Here is a 22,602-nt window from a genome sequence, read left to right as displayed (position 1 = left end):
GTAAAATGTTGAAATTGGGGCTGAAAAGAATCTTCTGTGTGTTCCTGGAAATAGCCACCTCTTATTGCAGTCTCCCTTTGTTTTGCAAGTTATCTTTAAGTACTATATATTAAGTCATCACAATACTGCCATTCATCAGTGTCTCAAGAGTTAACAGAGGCTTTGAAGGTATCTGTGGGAAAGCCTTGAGAAGGCCATGGGTTACCCCTGGTGAGCTGTTCGTCATTTGGGTTTTCCGCATTACCGGAGGCCAGATTGTTAACAGTGTTATTAGACCCTTATGCCATGATGTCCTTTCATAAGCCCTGCTTGATTTATGGACTGGTGATGGAGCTTTTACAAGCAGTTATTCTGTGTTTGGAAATAAGCAAAGATAATCTTAGTCAATGTGATACAATGGAAGGAGCCCTGGACTAAAACACAGGGCATCCGTGTCCTTTCCAGCAATATGTTCTGTGATTCTGAGTATTAGGTTGCTACTTCTGGATTGTTGGGCTTCTAGAATTTTCACATACAAGTTAGTGAAATATTTTTAAACAAGCTGTTTTTTGCATTTAGTATTCTTCTCTTGCTACTCACCCTGCTGCTCTCCCATGTCCTCTGCCTTCTCTGTACCACTCCTTTGCCTTCCTTGCAGCACCATTTCCTCCTCCTTGTACACGGGAAAATACAAATCCTACTGTTAAAACACGCCTATGTGGAGAAAAATCTTGGCCAGAAATACTGTCCAAATCACAACAGTTAGTCCTTTGATGGATGGAAGGATAAGCAAATGAGTAGACCATTTTCCACACTTGCATATATATATTGTAAATTACATATATATCATAATGGAAAAATTAAACAGGTTTTTTTTTCCTTTTGCCAACATGTAGTGGTTCTAATATATCAACTTTTTTATTCATGCCCACAGAAGTAAAATTGTAACATGCCTTGTAGAAGTTATAGTTACCCTAAAATCATGATTTGGCTATGAAAAGATACTCAGACCTCTTTACTTAAATAAGTGAAGTGTGTTAGAATGTTGAATCTGATTCTTTCAATAATAGAAGAAAATTTGTACGTGTATTAATGGATCCACAGACATGCTATTTGAAGGCCGCTTTCTTAGCTGCTGACTGTTGGCTAGTTTGTTCAGCGCCAGGGAGCCTGCTCAATCTTCTTAAGTTTACAGGAAGGAAAACCCCAATTTTACATCACTTTTGAGCTAGCCATCTTGTAAATGGGTAATGGTGATTATCTTAAGGGATCCCTTGTAAATAAGTTTGAATGGCTGAATCTACCACTTTTATCACCACAGTAAAAAAAAAAAAAAAAAAAAAAAAAAAGTACAAAAAATAACAACTCCATATTCTGCTCTTAATAAATCAATAATGTCTTCCAAAAGTCTCAGAAACCTACATTTAACAAAATCGTTTTCCATGAGTAAGCAAGCGAGGAAGTGTGTGTGGAGCGAGTTCTGTGTGCTTTATCTTCTTTATGGAAAACGACTGACATAAAACTGAGAATGTTTTTGTTTTTGATGTAATCTGTGAGAAAAATAATTTGACCTTTGTTTTATATGTTTTTGGAGGTATTAGTGCTTTGGTTGAAATACCTAAGAACTGTGTTGTGGCAGCGGTTGGCAAAGAACTGAGTGAGTATGAATTTTTTTCTTTCTCTTTTTCTTCTTGTATATTTTCAATGAGAATTGTATACACATGCTGAAAGACTAATTTGTTTTTTATTTAACGGACATCTCCCTGTGCCCCAGTCTTGGCTTCTTGGGATCGTTGAAGTGATACAGAGACTGAGACATTTTCAGGATGTTAGGCCAGGTTTCTTTTTCTTATCAGTCTTTTAATCAGTATGTTAGCTTGGTTAAACAGTATATTGCTTCTTATTCCAAAATTCCAGTCTCAAGATCACTTCATAATATTCCAACTAAAGTAGAATTTCCCATAAGTTCGATGTGTATCAGAAAGAGTTCTCTTTTCTGTTGACTGAAATCTTCTTTTGACAACCACAGTGGCTGTCAGGATTAAATAACCTTGTTAGAGATTTGTAGTTTGGTAAAATACTGTCGGAGACACAGAAAGAAGCATGACATGACCTGTCTTCCAGAGAGAAATGTGAGAAAGAAAAGATACTTTTCATAATTTGAAAAGGACATGATCTCTGAGATTTGTCAGTTCTCAAGTGGTAGTCATCCTAGTCTTTGAGCTTCCACAGCACTTGGTCCAGTGGGTATTAAACACTCAGTATATTGACGGTAAGCCTGTTTATAAACAAGTCTCTCTCCCACTCTGGACTGAGCATTTGTGACTGGCCCTCATTCACATTTGGTACCTAGAGTTCCCGGAACATAAATGTTTAGTAAATGCTGTTGATAGAATCACATCAGTAGATTTTATTATGGGTTTTGTGCATTGATTAAAGTTAGGATTTATACTAGTTTAAATAAAACTGTATTTGTTAAAGTCGATAATGAGAAAAGCAACACATTGAACATTACTATAGTCAAAAGAACTGCATGACATATAAACATTATAAGACATACTCAGAGAATTTGTAATTTAATGGTATATGCCTAGGAATCAAAAACTTTTTAAAAAAGAAGCTGCTTATGTCTTTACTGAGTTGAAGTTAAGCTTGGATTTGCAGCTTATTCTGTAGTAATGCTTATTGGCCTGGGGACATGAGTAGAGAAAGCTGATGGTGGAGGTGATTCAGGAATGTGGGCTAGTCACTGGCTAGGGAGTGAGTGAGTTGAGATAGCCAGACATCCATCGAAACCCTAGAGAGAATGGGAGCTTCAGTGTTTGGAAAAGTCAGTAAAGGAAGAGGGTTCTTCAGGACACATTCAGTATGGGTTTTAGTAGATCATCTCAAACATCTCAAGCATTTGAAACAAATAGTTTAAAGTAGTATGAATATGGCTTTTTGTTTTTTGGAAATGGGTTTTTCAGTATGGTAGGTATTTTTCACTTAATGAAATGCTTTTTTTTAGAGAAGAAGTGGAATTTTATCCTCTGAACATTGTAATAAAATTTTATCTGTCTTTTTCATTTAGTAATTTTCAGGTTGGTAGCACCCACAGAAGGATCACTAGAATGGGATATTCTTGAAATTAAGCACCTTCTTGATCACCAGGATAATATTCTCTCATTGATTAATGTCAATGGTAAGCTCATTGTGTACATTTATTGTGTACAATTTTGTGCCTGTTAACACAACCTGCTCTGAACCATGAGCCTTGCTTTGTTCTGGGATTCTAGCATAAGTCATTAAAATAATGCTTTAGATTAGTAGGGATTGTCATTCTCTTTTACTCTGAAGTTTTAGCCAGTGGAGCTGAGCAAGTTCCCTAGATTGCTAGGTCTAAGATTTAGGGACAAGGAAAATAGAGTAAGGCAGAGAAAAGAAAATAGAGGAGAACATAATCTCAGGCGCTGCTTGGTAGCTGTGGGATGACTGTCACAGGCTGTTTCAGCATTTTTGGCAGGTGGTTCTGGCTAGTTCCTCTTTTGCAAAGAGATTGGAAATATGCCCTTTTGTCTTGCCGTCCACACCATACAGTATCACACAGCATATACACTTACACTAGAATGAGCAGGATTCAAGCCAGTTGTAATCCTGATTGAAGACTCTCAAACAATAACACCAAACTAAAGTAAAAGTCTGCAGAAAATGGGTCATGTCTTCCCTTCCTTATGGTGGGGGTTTTGACTTGCTGTACATCCTATTTGGCTTCCTAAATGATTTTAATGAGTATCTCCTGTGAGCTAAATCTGACATCAGATGGCAAGATCACAAACCACTGATCTTGACATTCAGTTCACTTGCAACTAAGTGACAGCTTATATCATCAGAACTGTGCTGGGTGATCTGTGTATGAAGTCATGTGAGAGGACTCTTGGTGGCTTCAGTTTGATAGTCTGGTGGAGCCTGCAGGACGCTCCTGTAAGGATGCTGGGAATACGATGTAGTGGAAGGACTAGACAGCACCCCAGCAACATATCTCCCTGAGGCCTGGCTTGGCTTTGTTATTTTATTTTATTTTATTTTATTTTTGAGACGGAGGCTCCCTGTGTTACCCAGGCTGGAGTTCAGTGGCGCGGTCTTGACTCACTGCAACTTTTGCCTCCCAGGTTCAAGCAATTCTTCTGTCTTAGCCTCCCAAGTAGCTGGGACTACAGGCGCATGCCACCACGCCTGGCTAATTTTTGTACTTTTAGTGGAGACAGGGTTTCACCATATTGGCCAGGCTGGTCTCGAACTCCTGACCTCATGATCTGCCTGCCTCAGCCTCCCAAAGTGCTGGGATTACAAGCATGAGCCACTGAGCCTGGCCGGCTTTGTTTTTAAGCAGTATTTTGTGTAAGCGTGAGACAAAGGGGAGCAAGGGGCACAGAGAGTACCAAGCCTAGTCTCCATTTGTGTCCATTCAGTCATGTGTTCAGATATACCAGTAAGAATGTCCCTCCCAGCTCCAAAATCTTCCTCCCTAATAGCCATCTTACTGTAAAACCCAGCTACAGGTCTTTCTAAGGACTAGATTGTCTGTGGTGATAGAACAGTGGTTGCTGGTGTCCCTTTAATGTTCTCTGGGGGCTCTTGTTCTCTAGCCGTGGATGGAGACATAGCACAAAAGGCAAGTTCTTACTTGGGAAGCCCTCTGAAGCCTCATTGGTGACACTGAGTCTTAAGTCTCAAGTTCCCAGGGCTGCTGAGAAAAGCCCAGCAGTATTTGGCCCATTACACTGGTCACGTGTAGTTACTTTGTTTTAGCAGCGAAGCACTGGTACTATTGAGCCAGCATGGTTACTGAAATGAAGACGATGGGATGGTACTAGATAGCCTGAACCTCATGGCACTTCTTTTACCATGTGAGACACAGAGGAACTTACAGCAGTTTCTGAAAACTTTCTTCAAGTATTCCTTTGCCAAATCCGTAAGGGGAAAAAAGGGAAAACTAAAGAAAAAATTGTTAATGAAAGTTACAGAAAGCATCATATACTTTTTACTGCCTTTTAAATGATCTTTTTAAAAAAATTCTTCTAAAAATAATGGGATACATGTGCAGAATGTGCAGGTTTGTTACATAGGTATACTTGTGCCATGGTGGTTTGCTGCCCCTATCAACCTGTCCTCTCAGTTTCCTCCCCTTCCCCCCAAGAGGTGCTGGTGTGTGTTGTTCCCCTCTCTGTGTCCATATGTTCTCATTGTTCAATTTCCACTTAGAGTGAGAACATGTGGCATTTGATTTTCTGTTCCTGTGTTAGTTTGCTGAGGATGATGGCTTCTAGCTTCATGACCATGTGCCTGCAAAGGACATGATCTCATTCCTTTTTATGGCTGCATAGTATTCCATGGTGTGTATGTGCCACATTTTCTTTATCTAGTCTATCATTGATGGGCATTTGGGTTGGTTCCATATCTTGGCTGTTGTAAATAGTGCTGCAGTAAACATACATGTGCATGTGCCTTTGTAGTAGAATGATTTATAGTCCTTTAGGTATATACCCAGTAATGGGATTGCTGGGTCAAGTGGTATTTCTGGTTCTAGATCCTTGAGGAATCGCCATACTGTCTTCCACAATGGTTGAACTAATGTACACTCCCACCAACAGTGTAAAAGTGTTCTTCCTATTCTCCACAGCCTTGTCAACATCGGTGGTTTCCTGACTTTTTAATTAATTGCCATTCTGACTGGTGTGAGATGGTATCTTGTGATTTTGATTTGCATTTCTCTAATGATCAGTGATGTTGAGCTTTTTTTTGTATGTTTGTTGGCCACATAAATGTCTTCAGAAGTGCCTGTTCATATCCTTTGCCCACTTTTTGATGGGGTTGTTTTTTTCTTGTAAATTAAAGTTCCTTATAAATTCTGGATATTAGCCCTTTGTTGGGTAGATTGCAAAAATTTTCTCCCATTTTGTAGATTGCCTTTTCACTCTGATGGTAGTTTCTTTTGCTGTGCAGAAGCTCTTTTTAATTAGATCCCATTTGTCTGCTTTGGCTTTTGTTGCAATTGCTTTTGACATCTTTGTCATGAAGTCTTTGCCCATGCCTATGTCCTGAATGGTATTGCCTAGGTTTTCTTATAGGGTTTTTATGGTTTTAGGTCTTTCTTACGTTTAAGTCTTTAATTCATCTTGAGTTAATTTTTGTATAAAGTGTAAGGAAGGGGTCCAGTGTCTGTTTTCTGCATATGGCTAGCCAGTTTTCTTAGCACCATTTACTGAATAGGAGATCCTTTCCCCATTGCTTTTTTTTGTCAGGTTTATTGAAAATCAGATGGCTGTAGATGTGTGGTGTTATTTCTGAGGTCTCTGTCCTGCTCCATTGGTTTATATGTCTGTTTTGGTACCAGTTCCATGCTGTTTTGGTTACTGTAGCCTTGTAGTATAGTTTGAAGTCAGGTAACGTGATGTCTCCAGCTTTGTTCTTTTTGCTTAGGATTGTCTTGGCTATACGGGGTCTTCTTTGATTCTATATGAAATTTAAAATAGTTTTTTCTAATTTAATGTCAGTGGTAGTTTGATGGGAATAGCATTGAATCTATAAATTACTTTAGGCAGTCTGGCCATTTTCACGATATTGATTCTTCCTATCTATGAGGATGGAATGTTTTTCCATTTATTTGTGTCCTCTCTTATTTTCTTGACCAGTGGTTTGTAGTTCTCTTTCACATCCCTTGTTAGCTGTATTCCTAGGTACTTTACTCTCTTTGTAGTGATTGTGAATGGGAGTTCATTCATGATTTGGCTCTCTGCTTGTCTATTGTTGGTATAAAGGAATTCTTGTGGTTTTTGCACATGGATTTTGTATCCTGAGACTTTGTTGAAGTTGATTATCAGTTTAAGGAGTTTTTGGGCTGAGATAATGGGGTTTTCTAAATATACAATCATGTCATCTGCAAACAGAGACAATTTGACTTCCTCTCTTCCTATTTGAATACCCTTTATTTCTTTCTACTTCCTGATTGCCCTGGCCAGAACTTCCAATACTATGTTGAATAGGAGTGGTGAGAGAGGGCATCCTTGTCCTGTACCAGGTTTTAAAGGGAATGCTTCCAGCTTTTGCCCATTCATACGATATTGGCTGTGGGTTTCTTATAAATAGCTCTTATTATTTTGAGATACCTTCCATCAATACCTAGTTTATTGAGAATTTTTAATATGAAGGGATGTTAAATGTTATCAAAGGCCTTTTCTGCATCTATTGAGATAATCATGTGGTTTTTGTCATTGGTTCTGTTTATGTGATGGATTATGTTTATTGATTTGCATATGTTGAACCATCCTTGCAACCCAGGGATGAAGCCTACTTGGTTGTGGTGGGTAAGTTTTTTGATGTGCTGCTGGATTGTGTTTGCCAGTATCTTATTGAGAATTTTTGCATCGATGTTCATCAGCGATATTGGCCTGAAGTTTTCTTTTTTTGTTGTGTCTCTTCCCGGTTTTGGTATCAGGATGATGCTGGCCTCATAAAATGAATTAGGAAGTGCCTCCTTTTCAGTTGTTTGGAATAGTTTTGCAAGGAATGGTACCAGCTCCTCTTTGTACCTCTGGTAGAATTCAGCTGTGAATCCGTCTGGTCCTGGACTTTTTTTGGTTGGTAGACTATTAATTTCTGCCTCAATTTCAGAACTTGTTATTGGTCTATTCAGGGATTTGACTTCTTCTGGTTTAGTCTTGGGAGGGTGTATGTGTCCAGGAATTTATTCATTTCTTCTAGATTTTCTAGTTTATTTGTATAGAGGTGTTCATAGTATTAACTGACGGTAGTTTGTATTTCTGTGGGGTCAGTGGTGATATCCCCTTTATCATTTTTTATTGTGTCTATTTGATTCTTCTCTCTTTTCATCTTTATAAGTCTAGCTGGTGGTCAATTTTGTTAATTTTTTCAGAAAAAAAAATAGCTCCTGGATTCATTGATTTTTTTTGGAGAATTTTTCATGTCTCTGTCTCCTTCAATTCTTCTCTGATCTTAGTTATTTCTTGTCTTCTTCTAGCTTTTGGATTTTTTACTTTTAAAGTACTTTTTACTTTATAAACTCTATGACTATAAAATTATACTACAGATAATAAATAAGCCAAAAGTATATTTAGGAATCAAACATGACCAAGTAGTCTGTTAAAATTTGAAAATGATTTGCTGACAATCTCATCTTTCAGTACATAGGCATGTTAGCTGTGATGTGGATGTCAGTGATCCTGAAATGTTTGTTGTACGATACCCTGCTTCACTTGCAGCTCTGCTCCTTTCTCCTCACCCACTACCAATGAAAGATATGGCCAATTGCTTGGGATTGTACATCACAGGGCAAGTCTTATTTTCAGAGGGGTGGCCCCAGGGCAACCTTAAACTTGTATGACAGAACACCAACAAGTGTGGATAATGAGTACCAGATTTGCTAAAAAGATTGGAATGCCCCAGGCAGAAGGTTTTCTAAGACAGACCAAAAATAACTGCTAATCTCTCTAGGCAGAAGGCTCTGGGTGCTCCTTTATTTTATTCCTTGTCTTGTATCATGTTGCCAGCATGCTTTGGTAATCATGAGGTGTTAGTACTTGTGAGGGATGGATAGACAGATAACAGGTGAGATTTTCATACTAAGTGGCTTTTGATACAGGATGAAAATCCATCTACTAATAATATATCATTGAGGTTGTTTGTCATGAAACATTTTGAATGACCTATTTGGGAATTAGTTTACCATGTGTAAACTGCTTAAAAATATGTGCCGATTGGCCAGGCACGGTGACTCACGCCTGTAATCCCAGCACTTTGGGAGCCTGAGGGGGTTGGATCACTTGAGGTCAGAAGTTCGAGATCAGCCTGGCCAACATGGCGAAACCTGTCTCTACTAAGAATACAATTAGCCAGGTTTGGTGTCACATGCCACATAGGAGGCTGAGACAGGAATCGCTTGAACTTGGGAGGTGGAGGTTACAGGGAGCCAAAATTGTGTTACTGCACTCCAGCCTGGGCGACAGAGTGAGACTCCATCTCGGGGGGCGGGGGGGTGGGAATGCTGACTCAGCTGAATGCCAGCATTTTATTTTTAGGGAAAATTCCAACTGGTCGTTAATATTTTGTTTCTACTGCATGGAGGAATCACAGACACTTGGAGGATTAAGTCAGAGCAGGCAGCTGCATGGTCTCAGTAGGTTAATTCTGTGTTATGAGTACAGATGCAGAGTGAGAGTCAAGGGGAATCTTCCCTCCTTAGCATCTCTGGTTCTTTTGTAGTTTGAATGAAATTGGAAAAAGGAGGGAAAGGAGTGGGAAAGAAGGTCCTGGGAAGATTGGGACTGCCCTAACTTTCCCACTGCTAAAACTAGAAGCCCGTTTTGCTCCACAGATGAGAAGTGATTTCTCCACGGAGTAAGTTCTATAGAGTCTGTTAATAAACTATAGAAATTAGATATTAATAATCTACCTATTATAGCCTTGGAGCCAAGACAAATAATGTTTACATGTAGGGTTGCTGGCAATTCTGTATCTCTTAAGAGATTGTTCGTGTGGTCATTAGAGATTTCTGTCTTGCTGGTTTATTTGATAAATGAAATAATTAAATCATAATTACTCATCTATGTATTCCTAAATTAACAAGTAATAGGATGTTTTAATACAGTTAATGTGGAATAATACCAGGGGCTCAAAATACTACCAGGGGCGCAAAGATAACATTTGATGTCTTTTTTAAATGGCTACATGTTTATTATTCAATTTAATTTTTGCAGTCATCTCATTTAATGCATGAGGAATCCAAGATAAAGGTTAAACTTCTTCCTAAAGACCACCTGGCTAGCAACAGGCAGAGCCAAAATCAGAACATGGATTTCTAGACTAAGTGCATTATACTCTTCTGTCTTACCCTAAATATGTAATAATTTAAATAAATTACATTTATTTGAAATAAGTCTAGCGGTTGTACATGTTCTATTAAATGTTGTGTGTAAAGTATATAATATGTAAAATGGAAAAAATCCACTTTTAAAGGTTTTAAAAACTGGTACAAGTTATACGTAATCATAGTAGAAAAATATGAAAATAGTGAAAAATATTAAAAATATAAGTTAAAATCTTTCCACTATCCAGTATTAAACACCAGTCCACATCTTTCTAGGTGATTTTCTGGGCATATGTATGTGTGTACATGTGTGTTCATATGGTTTACTGTTTTGTAATAATATGTCATAAGTATATTTCCATATCTAAGCTTATATTGATAAGCATACTTTTGTAACTTAATTTTTAATAACAGCATTGCTATTTCATTTTGTTGATGTCTTATTTATTCAATTCTCAATTCGATGTGTAGTTAATCTTCAGATTTTTAAGAGTGTGTATTTGTACATATATGTATGTAACAACCTTGTACATTTATGTATTTCCTTCAGGATAAATTCCTAGAAGTGGAATTGTTGGATCAAGAGATTTACATTTTTTAGGTTTTGATACGTATTAGCAAATTAATCTTTGAAAAAAAAAGCCAATGTATTAGGCAGTACATGAATGTGCTGATTTCTTATGCTTTTGCCAGTACTGTATTGGGTATTTTCCTGTTTTATAATATTTCCTGATTCATAAGTAAATAAATGATATCTCTTTTTTTAATTTCTTTGATTATTAAAGGAATTGAACATCTTTTCACATGTTTAATGACCATTTGTATTTGTTTTGCCTTTTCAGATCCTTTTCCCATTTTTTTTTCTGCTGTATTTATCTTGTTCTTAATTTCCAAGAACTGCCTATGTATCAAGTATAATAAACCTGTTTTGTCATCCAAGTTGCAATTTTTTCCCAGCTTTTTGTCATTTAAGTGTATTTGTGTGTGTGTGTGGTTTTTTTTTTTTTTTTAGACTGAGTCTCGCTCTGTTGCCCAGGCTGGAGTGCAATGGTGCGATCTCAGTTCACTGCAACCTCCGCCTCCCAGGTTTAAGCAGTTCTCCAGTCTCAGCCTCCCGAGTAGCTGGGACTAAGGCACACACCACCATGCCCAGCTGATTTTTGTATTTTTAGCAGAAATGGGGTTTCACCGTATTGGCCAGGCTGGTCTCGAACTCCTGACCTCAGGTGATCCACCTGCCTCGTCCTCCCAGAGTGCTGGGATTACAGGCGTGAGCCACTGTGCCTGGTCTTTGTTTTTGTTTTGCCAAGCAGCTATTTACTAGGATCTCTTCCCCTGGCACCCCACTCTGCTTCCATGAGAGCCCTTTACCACTCCACACTCATAAAAGTATTCACTTTTATTTTCTTCCATCCTTTAAGTAACTTTCATGTTTTAATCTATTTGAAACTTATTTTGGTGGATGATCCAAGATGATGTTCTTTTACTTTTATTCCCCTTAAATGTAACCAGATATTCCAGCATGAGGTATTTCTTTACTGAAATGAAATGCAATCATTGTTACATACTAAATTACTAAGATAATTTGAGTCTATTTCTGGCCTTCTTATTCTTATATTAATCTTTCTGTTGGCTTGCCTAGGTACCTCACTGTTCTAATTACTGTGGTTTTATAGAGCATTACTACTAGACATTCCATTCAGTTTTACCTTTACCTAGATAAAATGATCAATAATGAGGCCTATGTGAACTTTGCCTAGATTTGAGTTTTGTCACCGGCTCCCACATCGGAGAGCTGATCATCTGGGATGCGCTGGACTGGACCATGCAGGCCTATGAACGCAACTTCTGGGACCCATCTCCACAACTGGACACCCAACAAGAAATAAAACTCTGTCAAAAATCAAATGACATTTCTATTCATCATTTCACATGTGATGAAGAGGTAAAAAATCTATACACTATAAACTTGCCTTTTACATAAACCCAATCCTGATTTTAAAAATTTAATCCCATGTTGGACATAAAAGGGTATCATCATGGTTTCAGGTTGTGCTTTAAAATGGTCTGATTTTTTCCTAAAATTGTATGATTTGTGTTAAAAAAGCATTTTAATCTTTGCTTCTAATCTCGAGGCAAGGAAATGATTAAATGGACACAGATTTTAAAACTCTATTGAAATTTTGGGTTGGATTAAATAATCCCATTGGATTTGAGGTTAACGCTTAAAATTGTTTTAAGAAACAGTGAAAAAGAATTATTTTGAAGATCTGGTGCATTTAGTGAGGCAAAGGAAATTTAAAATTTTAGGAATGTTTCTCTTAGTCTGCTGGCATCTTGGGGCAAGATAAATTGAGTGAGAATTGTTGATTTCCATCCCACAGGGCTTGGGAGTGACGCTCTTGAAGCACTTGAGATCTGTTTTGCTGTAACAGATTAGTACCAGTGGACTACTGAATCTTCTCTCTGATCTAGAAAACAAATCTCTTAGCATCAGGGGCTCAGAAAATGTGTTTAAAGGGCAATTAACTTTTCTAAATGTAATTACAAGAAATGTTTATGAGTTGGACCTTTCGAGGAGGAGGAGTTGGGGAGGCTTTTCTCTGTTTTGTGACTGTCTATACTGTTTAGATTTTCTAACAGCATGCCTGTTATTTTTATTAAAAATTTCAGTAGTATGTTCTGTGGCAGGGGGAGAATATGATCCATTTTTCTTTGCACCACTCTTTAAAAACAAAACGAGAGATTAGGATAGGAACAGGACTTAAAAATACTAATATATTCAAAGATTGTTTCTTTGTATCCCAACTTGATTTTGAAAAAAGTTAAATATACATGGTAAAAACAGTATGGTCTCAGAAAAGATGGAGACTAGATCACTTAGAGTTGTAGCCCTACAAATTATATATTTTAAGTGTTACATGTTTTTTTCTCACTTTTGTAAAAATTAATATTTAAAAGTTTTTTGTTTCGTATTTCTTTTAATCTTAAATTTTTTGATTGATGTTTATTTTCTACTATATATGCTGGATAGTTTTCCCTAATTTTTCTTTGTTGTGAGTTCTTTCCTTCTGTAAAGGACCATTAGTTATTGATAGCAGGGATAGTGTCTCCATTGAGTAAATGCTGCCTCCAAAGCTCATGAATTCTCTAATTGTGTTTTTAATTTTTTTCCTGACCTTGGATAAATTACTTAAACTGTGCCTAGATTTCCTGGTCTGTAGAATAAGTTTTGGGGGATGTTGGCATTGAATACAATCCATAGGGCTTTCCATTTTAGCACATTGGCTAGCACTGTTCATTAATGCACCTGCATTGGGCATCAGCTGCATTGCTGATTGTGGAGTACTAATCCTGAGAGTCAAGGGGATCATTCCAGATTTAAGATTCCAGCAAGCTTTGGTTCAGTCACTACAGGTCTGAGTTGAGTTTGTAGTCTTGGAGGCTGTGTGAGAAAGGATGGAGGGCCCAGAATCTCTGGTCAAAACAAGGAGGCAATATGTAGGGATATTTGAAAGGTCTACCTCATGGGGATATCTATGGCTTAAGAATGAATGATTGTAGGACAAGTGCTTGCAAAAATTTCAAAGGCTACTACTGCATGTGAGTCTGTCATGCGAGGAACGAGCAAGGCACTGAGGGACTGGAGTAACACGACCTTGATTCTAATATTGACTCCATGTCTCATTTCTTGGGTGACTTTAATCTCTTTAATTTTAACTTCCTTATCTGGCAAATGGCAATGATGCTTGCCTTTCTTAACAAGATGTGAGGCTGAAGTGAGATAAGTATTGGTGGAAATGCTTTCAAAAGATTAAAGTTGTTTTAGTAAAAAGGTATTTTCTTCTAATAGTACATTTGGAAAAATGTTTTTGTGAAACCTTCAGAGGATTGCATGATGATAATGCCACTGTAGCCATGCTTTTTCATATCACTCGTAGGTCTCCTGATTGCTGAAGATGTGGAATGCAAGTAATTTTGCTTACATTTTTCAGGCAGAAGCAGCTAGGTAATTTTCCCAAGGATATAGTGTTATTTAAATGAAAACTCAGATTATCCCTCAACAGCTTCCACTGCAGAGCCAGGCTGCCAGCTATAGCTTTTCTTTAGATCTATTTCAGTGAGGAAGAAAGTGGCGCAAAGGGATATACCATGCAGACCTTTCTCTCCGTTAGTGGTTGTGTCCTACCTTCTAAATGCTTGGAGCTTTCCTTAGTGCTTTGACATTTTGGGGTTTCAGAGATTAGTACTGTAATTTGGGCTAAAGGCTAGGAATGGGGAAGGTAACAGTGGCTTTCTGATGTCACATGAGGGCTGGAAATCCATTACAGTAGGAAGGGTGAGCGCTAGTTTTACGCCCATTTCTGAACTTCTCCCCTAGAATGTATTTGCTGCAGTTGGAAGGGGTTTATACGTGTATAACCTTCACATGAAGCGTGTGATTGCCTGCCAGAAAACTGCACATGACTCCAGCGTCCTGCACATTGCCAAACTTCCAAACAGGTACAAGTTCCCATCTGTTCTGCAGTAGATGAAAGCAAGTCACGGTTCCCAGGGCTTCCACTGTAATTTCTCCAGTGGCCAAGTTACCTGGCTTCATGGCTTGACCTGCTGTGTTCTTTTGGAAATGGAGAATGCCTGAGGGCTGTCTCAGGCATTTAAATTAAATTTAAATTCTGTAAATTACAGAATTTACAAGAAGAAAGGTTCAAATGAATTACATCGAATTTCATTGTAAGAAGAGATGATTTAAAATTTGGTATTTAACAATGAAAATGACTTTGGGGCCACTTACAGTGTACCAATTTTTATGTTTCTCATAAACCTACCTTCTTTTTGTTTGTTTATGTCCAGAATCAAATGGCTGCTAGTCTCCTTGTTATATGAGGCTACTGAGAGAGTGGTTTCCTCTCAGGGTAGATTTGCTGCTGAGCTTCTAGGGACGAACATATGGACAGGGAATGTCGTTATTTTCTGTGCAGGATATTTTTGGAGTGAGAGGCACCCAGAGAAGAGAGTAGCAAGAGGAGGGAAGGGGGCTGCTTAGGACATTGTGAAGTACAATTCACAGTTTTCCCAAGTGCATTTTTTTTAATGAAGAGAATAAATTTATAGCATTTGAGCTAATGTAATGTATAACATGTGGCTTTCCTAAAAGGTGCTTTTAGTTTGTGTTGTAACGTCATGTTAAATTGTGATTTTTGTCAGTTCCTGCTAAGAGCTGAATAAAAGCAGTTGAGGGCTCCACTGATTTCTTTCACTGCAAATTTAGCATTGGTCCTCAGTGGTGCGCTCTCTTTGTGTTACTGATTTTCTGTTCTGACAGGCAGTTAATCTCATGCTCAGAAGATGGCAGTGTACGCATTTGGGAGTTAAGAGAAAAACAGCAGCTTGCAGCTGAGCCTGTCCCAACAGGTGTGTCTTCTCTCAGAAAGGTAGTCTTTTTCTCTGTCCTTTCTTCTCACGTGAAAGGCAGGAGAAGGGCGATTACGTGAAACCACTAAAATAGTATAGAAATGCTCCAAATAGGCATCAGGTGTTTGTAGAAAGCATATGGTAATTGAGATCTAGGATTTACAGCTTAATGCTGCCCTAATGTAGAACTGCCACTTCATTTCAAGTAAGATAGAGACTTTACTGAGGGAAAATTTACTTTCTGGTCATCTGAATGACCAAATGGCCTAATGAAGTATTCATTTATATTGTCTTTAGTTCTGACTGATACACAAAATTTGTACTGTCAGATGTCATAAACTAAAGTGTTCTTTACCGTTGATGTTGAACTCAATTTATGGAAAAATACGTTTTTCCTTGTGTGCTTACATCATAATTGCATGAGCTCTTGACTTCCAGGTGTTTAATTTGAAAAACAAAACTCTGAAGGGTTGAATAAATTAGTTACCAACCTTTGCACAAGAAATCAGATGCTGGTACCTAGTTGCTTCTGGTTCTTTTGAGTTCCTGAAGTCCTGGGGTGTTGCTTTTGCACATACACATACAGATTTTCCCCCGTGCCTTGTTCGTTGATCTGAGTTTTGCCCTTTTTTTCCCTTGACAGTTAGACACTGCCATTCAAGCTTTGTTTCTGTCCTGTTTTATTCCAAGTGTCTTTTTGTTAATATACCTTCACCAGTGGGTGACTAGGGGCAATAAAAAGAGATGAAGAACAGACCTGGTTAGCTAAGAAAGATGAGATAACATATTCCAAAAACTCAGTACTGTCCACTTAGCCCTTGACTAAAATAAGTCTGGAACCTCTTCACATTTAAATTTTCTGTTTTTCTGATCTCATGTTGTTATTGTATGTATAGAGCACAGTCATTTTGGAAATGATTCTTTTTCTAGGTTTTTTTAACATGTGGGGATTTGGAAGAGTCAACAAACAAGCCAGCCAACCTGTTAAAAAGCAGCAAGAAAATGCTACTTCATGTTCACTGGAGCTTATTGGAGATTTGATTGGACACTCGTCATCTGTGGAGGTATTGCTTTTCAGGCATAGAATGTCCAGGCAACTCCTGCTTTTCCTTTTCATTGCTCTTTTCATTCAGTCGGTCTCATAAAGGCATATACTTTTTCGTAGATCTGAACATAGAATGGGATAGGCTATAGTATGTGCCGTTAGGATTTCCCTTTCCGGAGATATGATTTGAGGAAACAAGGAATGCATTGCTTTTAAGAATGGGCTTAATCACCATTATTTATGAGCTGGAGATAGCTGACCATAAGGGTAGTGTGAATAATGCTGACTATAACACAACAGTCAACAGAGAATGCATGAAGGGTTGTGGTTATGTGTATACAGTTAAAGCCTTAACAGAATCGAATTCCAGGGGCCTTTATCAAATGTATGAACAGAGTCCTGTTTTCACCTGCCTTTGAAGGATAATAGTTTGTTATCTTTAATGAAACCCTATGCCTTGATTTTCATTGTGCAAATATGAAAATTTTAGTTGAAAATTATGAAATGCATAAGCTTCTAATATATAGAAATCCAAATACATTAATATTTGCTGCAGGCATCATTGCCTACAGTGAAGGAATAAGATCAGTTGAGGTAACAGATTAGTTGTGAGAACTAATAACAGTGCAATGATAACAGCATAATCAGAGCCCTAAGAAATTTCTTAAATTGTTCTTCCCTGTTTCATAGCCAAAGAAGAATAAACTTCTTTTCATTTGAAAGGGCATTCATGCTTAGGAGGAACAGCGGCAGCATGCTTGTTAGTGAGCATTTCCTGTATTACAGGCACTGCTAAACACTGGCTGCTGGAGTTGACAGAGAGAGATGGATACAGTCCTTGCCCTCATGGATCTTACTCTTGAGTGGAGAGAAGGGGTATAGACCCTAGGCTGCATATGATGGACCCAAGTAAGCAGCAGTGACTCAGAAGAAACATTTCTTGCTGAATCTTGTAAATGGTTAGGGATATGGGACTTGATACTTTTAAGTTTAGTAGGATGAGTATGTAGCCTTGTCACCATAAGCTCCTTGACGTTGGGTACAGTGTCATAGTTATCTTTGCTTTCCTCTAACAAGTAGCTCAGTTTTTAACTTTGTTTCTGGTTGGGTGGCAAGCGTGGACTGTGGTAGACAGAAGGGCAAAGATAGCATATATGTGGTGGCAAAGAGCACCTTGGCTAGGCTGGAGTGCTGGCTTCCTGTGAACAGACACTAGTAGGAGATAAAGCTTATGCCTGGGGATGTGGTTTGGGGTCAGATTATGAATGTCATTGAGGCTGAGGAGTTTGGACTTTATATTTTTAAATAGTAGGAACTCATAAAAAAGGTTTTTAGATGGTGGAGAAAACCCCATGTAAAACACATTCAAATGTGTTTGAATGTGGCACATTTCTCATTATATAAGTGTCAGCTTCTTAGGAATTTTCCTGAGTGAAAGTGTTGAGACCTGAACATTTTTAAAAAGCATCTCTGGCTTTGCTGATAAAACCTAGGCTATCTCTGCAGTGTCACCTGAATTTCCTCATTTCTTTTTTTGAGACAGTATCTCTCTCTCTTGCCCAGGCTGGAGTGCAGTGGCACGATCTTGGCTCACTGCACCCGCCACCTCCCAGGTTTAAGCAATTCTCCTGCCTCAGGCTCCCGAGTAGCTGGGATTACAGGTGCCCGCCCCCACACCCAGCTAATTTTTGTATTTTTAGTAGAGATGGGGTGTCGCCATGTTGGCCGGGCTGGTCCTCATTTCTTTTATATTTTCATCCTTGCTCTACTGGCTCAACCCCTCCACCTGTATATTGAATTTTGTGTTTTCCAGTTTCCCAAGGAATTCTGCTCCCATATTTCCTCCCTTCACTCCTGCATCCTCAGCTGAGTCTTCTCCTGTGGTCTTCAGAAATGTATAAGTCATTTTAGAGAAAACTCTTGTTCTCTTTTTTCCGAGAGGGAGTTTTGCTCTTGTTGCCCAGGCTGGAGTGCAATGGCGTGATCTCCGCTCACTGCAACCTTCGCCTCCTGGGTTCAAGCGATTCTCCTTCCTTGGCCTCCCGAGTAGCTGAGATTACAGATGGCCAGCTAATTTTTAGTGTAGACAGGGTTTCACCATGTTTGGCCAGGCTGGTCTCGTGAACTCCTGACCTAGGCAGTCCACCCACCTTGGCCTCCCGAAGTGCTGAGATTATAGGCGTGAGCCACCACACCCGGCCCTGTTTCTCTTTTATTTCACCCTTTCCTTCGAGGACCTCATCCTTTTAATTGGTTCACTTCTCTCTGATACAACTCTTCACCCCATAGTATTCATGTTGCCTTTTGTCAACACTGTTTTCCTATTCTTAGCCTCCAGCCTATTCCTTCACTGGACAAGCCCCTTCCCCTTACCTGGGGCATTTTCTCACTTTGAAGCTTTTTCTGAATTTCTGTGGCATGTCAGAGTCTGTACTGCATTATTTAGTGCCTGATTACATAATCTTTCATTGGTACCTTTATTGTTTCAATTATGATTTGCTTTTCAGAATCTTCTTGAGGGTAGGAACCATAAACCTAGTTCTGACATTCAATACCTATGGATTGAGTATATCTACTTTTATAGAGAGAGCTGAAGCCAGTGATTATCTTGGGAAATTTAGAATTCAGACATTTTATCCATAGCCATTATACATAAGTAATGGTTAAGTAAAACCAATACTTGAAAAATCAGATTATGAAAACATCTGGAAGAACTATGGGAATTCATGTACTTTACGAAAATAGCTATTCTGTAGTTGAACAGTATTAACAAAATTCTGATTAAAATATTAGATATTATTTGTATGTGACTGTTACCAATACTGAAAAATGAAGTTCTACACGCAGATCCAAAGGAGTCTTAAGGCATGTATCTCATACGCACATATGTTAATGTGGTATTAGCCACTTCTCTGCTTTTCAGGGTCACTATAATCAGTTTTAATTTTCTTTACAGATGTTTCTATACTTTGAAGATCACGGACTAGTGACATGCTCTGCTGATCATCTCATTATTTTGTGGAAAAATGGAGAGCGAGAATCTGGATTGCGCAGTTTAAGATTATTTCAAAAATTAGAGGAGAATGGTGACTTATACCTTGCTGTCTAGTTTAAGGAATTAAAAATACACATGCATGAACCTTGAACATCAAATATCGGGTACTACTTTGAAAACCATTAATATATCGATCACTTAAATTGGTAATTTTGTCAGTCCATAAAATTCTACATATTTAAAGTTTTTGTGGACCTACCAACCAGGAACATGTTGCTTCTCAGGTCCTAGTATATTCTCCAAAGAATATACCACAAGTTTTCCATTTGACTTTCAGCTGCTGTTGAAGTGGTGAGTGCTGTGTTTTGAGCTTATTTTGAACCTAGACCCTTGTGAAAGGTACAAATAGAGGTAATAGTTAAGTTATGGCATTTATTAGAAGTTTTATTATTTGGCTTCCTTTAGAATTATTGTGAAGTTTAAAAATAGCCTTTCTCCTGCAAATTTTCCTGGTCTTATAGTAACTGTTAGTGTTCTATATAGCACAAACTTGAATCTCTCAGCCAAAAAAATGAACATATGTACTGTTAATGTATGGCAAGTTTTTTTGGGTATCAATTTGTTTAGGTAATTTAAAAATGTTTTTTAGTTCTAGCTACTAAAACCTATATGAACTCAAATGGATAGGAATCTTATGAGGGTGTATTTTTCCCAGTGCAAAGTGGCTTGAACAGCCATGGGCTAAATTGGTACTAGAACAACAACTGCCCCTCATGTACACCAAGGATGAGCTCTAGATCATTTGAGAGGCACAGTGTTTCCAGAGTCAGAGACTGCAGCTGAGCGCAACTGCTCCATCTGACCACTGACTCAAATACGAATTGCTTGAGACAGACTTCATTTATGTAGTTCTTTGCAGTGCCCATTGAGACACTATAACCAGCCTTGTAACAATATGTTTTCTCCTTTGGGTGCTAAAAAATAAAAAAATGAGAAAGTAAAGTAGTCTACATATTAAAGATTGAAATTCTTAAACTACTGATTAAGAAAGGGCAATGTGACTGATGTTAGCAGACTGACCCTTCTTAGGGAAAACTTTCTACAGATTTATGTGTTCATTATACAAATAACCCTAAAGGGAATCTTCAGAGTTCTTTTTACTAGTTTTAGCTTTGACAGTTGCTTCCACAACTACCTACAGTCAAAGACTGGAAGAGTTAAGGTCATCTAGGTAGACCAATGGCATAATGTTATAAATGAGGAAACTGAAGCCCAATGTGGTAAGGCCTTGCAGTTAACTCTGTAGTGCCCAGTATCACTGAGCAGCTCTAAAAACAGGAATTGAAGACTGAATGAGAGAGGCTTATATGACTACTTTAAATCCAAATAACATTGAGTCATGAAAAGTTTTATGGAGAAATATTAAAACTTAAGCTACCTCCATTACAAAAGACTTTCTCCCATTACTCACATGCTTTTTCCTTTAGAAAATCTGTATTAGCCCATACATTTGTAAAGTTGTTTTCTTAAGTTGTATGACACACGGGAGTCATAGATTTTTAACTGTTTTACTTCCTAGCCTGTTCTAGGCTAGTGTTTTGTGATAGTAATCTATTCAAATGGAGTGGTAGAAATCACATGAATTTTGGAAGCAAATGGTACCATAAGTACCACAGCAAATTCCTTCCATCATTATACAGGCATACCTCAGAGATATTACAGGTTAGATTTCAGACCACATCAAAAAAGCAAGTATTGCAAATAGAGTGAGTCACATCTAGTTTTTGGTTTCCCGGTGCCTATAAAACTTTTGTTTATACTGCAGTCTTAAATTTCTAAAAAATGTACATACCTTAAGAATACTTTATTGCTAAAAAATGCTATCTGAGCCTTCAGTGAGTCATAATCTTTTTGCTGGTGGAAGGTCTTGACTAAGGTGGTTGCTGAAGGTTGGGGTGGCTGTGGCAGTTCCTTAAAATAAGACAGCAATGAAGTTTTCCAAATCAATTGACTTCCTTTCACAAAGGTACCTCTGTAACATGTAATACTTTCTAATAGCATTTTACCCACCAATAGAACTTCTTTCAAAATTTAGAGTCTGTCGTCTCAAACCCTGATGCTCCTTTATCAACTAAGTTTATAGAATATTCTAAATCCTTTGTTGTCATTTCAACGGTGTTTAACAGCACTTTCACTGTGGAAATGACTGTCTCCAGAAACTTCTTTCTATACACATTCTTAAGCAACTTCTCATCTATTACCTTCAGGCTCCACTTCTTCCAGACTCCTTTTAATGTTGAAATTTTGACCACCTCCCATGAATCAGAATGTTCTTAGCGGCATCTAGAATGATAAATGCTTCCCAGGTGGTTTTCAGTTGACTTTGGCCAGACCCATCAGAGGAATCACTAGTTAGGGCAGCTATGGCTTTATGAAATGTATTTCTTAAATAAGACTTAAAAGTCAAAGTGACTCCTTGACCCATGGACTGCAGCATAGATGTTGTGGTAGCAGGCATGCAGACAACAACACGGACCTCCTTGTACATCTCCATCAGAATTCTTAGGTACCAGGTACATTGTCAATGAGCAGTAATATTTGGAAAGAAATTTGAGTTCTCAACCATAGGTTTAAATATTCAGTAAACCATGCTATAAACAGATGTGCTGTCATCCAGGCTTTGTTATTCCACTTCTAGAGCATGGGCAAAGTAGATTTAACATAATTCTTAAGGACCTTAAGATTTTTGGACTGGTAAATAAACTCTTGACTTCAGCTTAAAGGCACCAGCTACATTCGCAGGCATTGAACTTCTGCCTAGCTACGAAAGTCCTAGATGACATCTTCTTCTAATAGAAGGCCATTTCATCTTCACAAACTCAGTTGTTCAGTGTAGTCACCTTCAGTGATCTTAGCTAGATCATCTGGATAACTGCTTGCTGTTTCCCCTTGCACTTTGATGTTAATGGAGATAGCTTCATGAACCAACCTCTGCTTGCTTCCAACTTTTCTTCTGTAGCTTCCTCACCTCTCAGTCTTCAAAGAATTGAAGAATTAGGCTTTGGCTTAAGAGAATGTTGTGGCTGGTTTAGTCTTGTATGTAGACCACTCAGACTTTCTCCATCTCAGTAATAAGGCTGTTTCACTTTCTTGTTTGCACGTTCACTGGAGTAACACTTTCAAGAACTCTTCCTTTGTATAACTTGGCTAACTGGTGTAAGAGGCATGGCTTTTTGACCTGCCTGGGCTTTCAGCATGCCTTCTTCAACTAAGCTTAATTATCTGTAGCTTTTGATTTACAGT

The 22,602-nt window shown here is 38.2% G+C and overlaps 1 protein-coding gene across 4 annotated transcripts in view; it reads left to right on the top strand.

The window, feature by feature from the left end:
* The window catches only part of WDR41 (WD repeat domain 41), a 48,996-nt gene extending 28,695 nt beyond the window's left edge, over positions 1-20,301 (top strand). For 3 of the 4 annotated variants that reach the window (XM_025387310.1, XM_025387309.1, XM_025387311.1), the window contains 7 exons: positions 1,574-1,636; positions 3,053-3,163; positions 11,605-11,789; positions 14,226-14,347; positions 15,171-15,259; positions 16,190-16,323; positions 19,261-20,301. In XM_025387310.1, the coding sequence (XP_025243095.1) occupies positions 1,574-1,636; positions 3,053-3,163; positions 11,605-11,789; positions 14,226-14,347; positions 15,171-15,259; positions 16,190-16,323; positions 19,261-19,413 (857 nt within the window). In that variant the 3' untranslated portion in view covers positions 19,414-20,301. The remainder of the gene's footprint in view (positions 1-1,573; positions 1,637-3,052; positions 3,164-11,604; positions 11,790-14,225; positions 14,348-15,170; positions 15,260-16,189; positions 16,324-19,260) is intronic. The other variant, XM_025387312.1, reaches the window with a different exon arrangement.
* Positions 20,302-22,602: the final 2,301 nt, after the last annotated feature.

The sequence above is a fragment of the Theropithecus gelada genome, chromosome 6, assembly GCF_003255815.1.
Source record: "Theropithecus gelada isolate Dixy chromosome 6, Tgel_1.0, whole genome shotgun sequence".
In the NCBI taxonomy this organism is placed as follows: Eukaryota; Metazoa; Chordata; class Mammalia; order Primates; family Cercopithecidae; genus Theropithecus; species Theropithecus gelada.
This window is presented reverse-complemented; position numbering and strand designations above follow the sequence as displayed.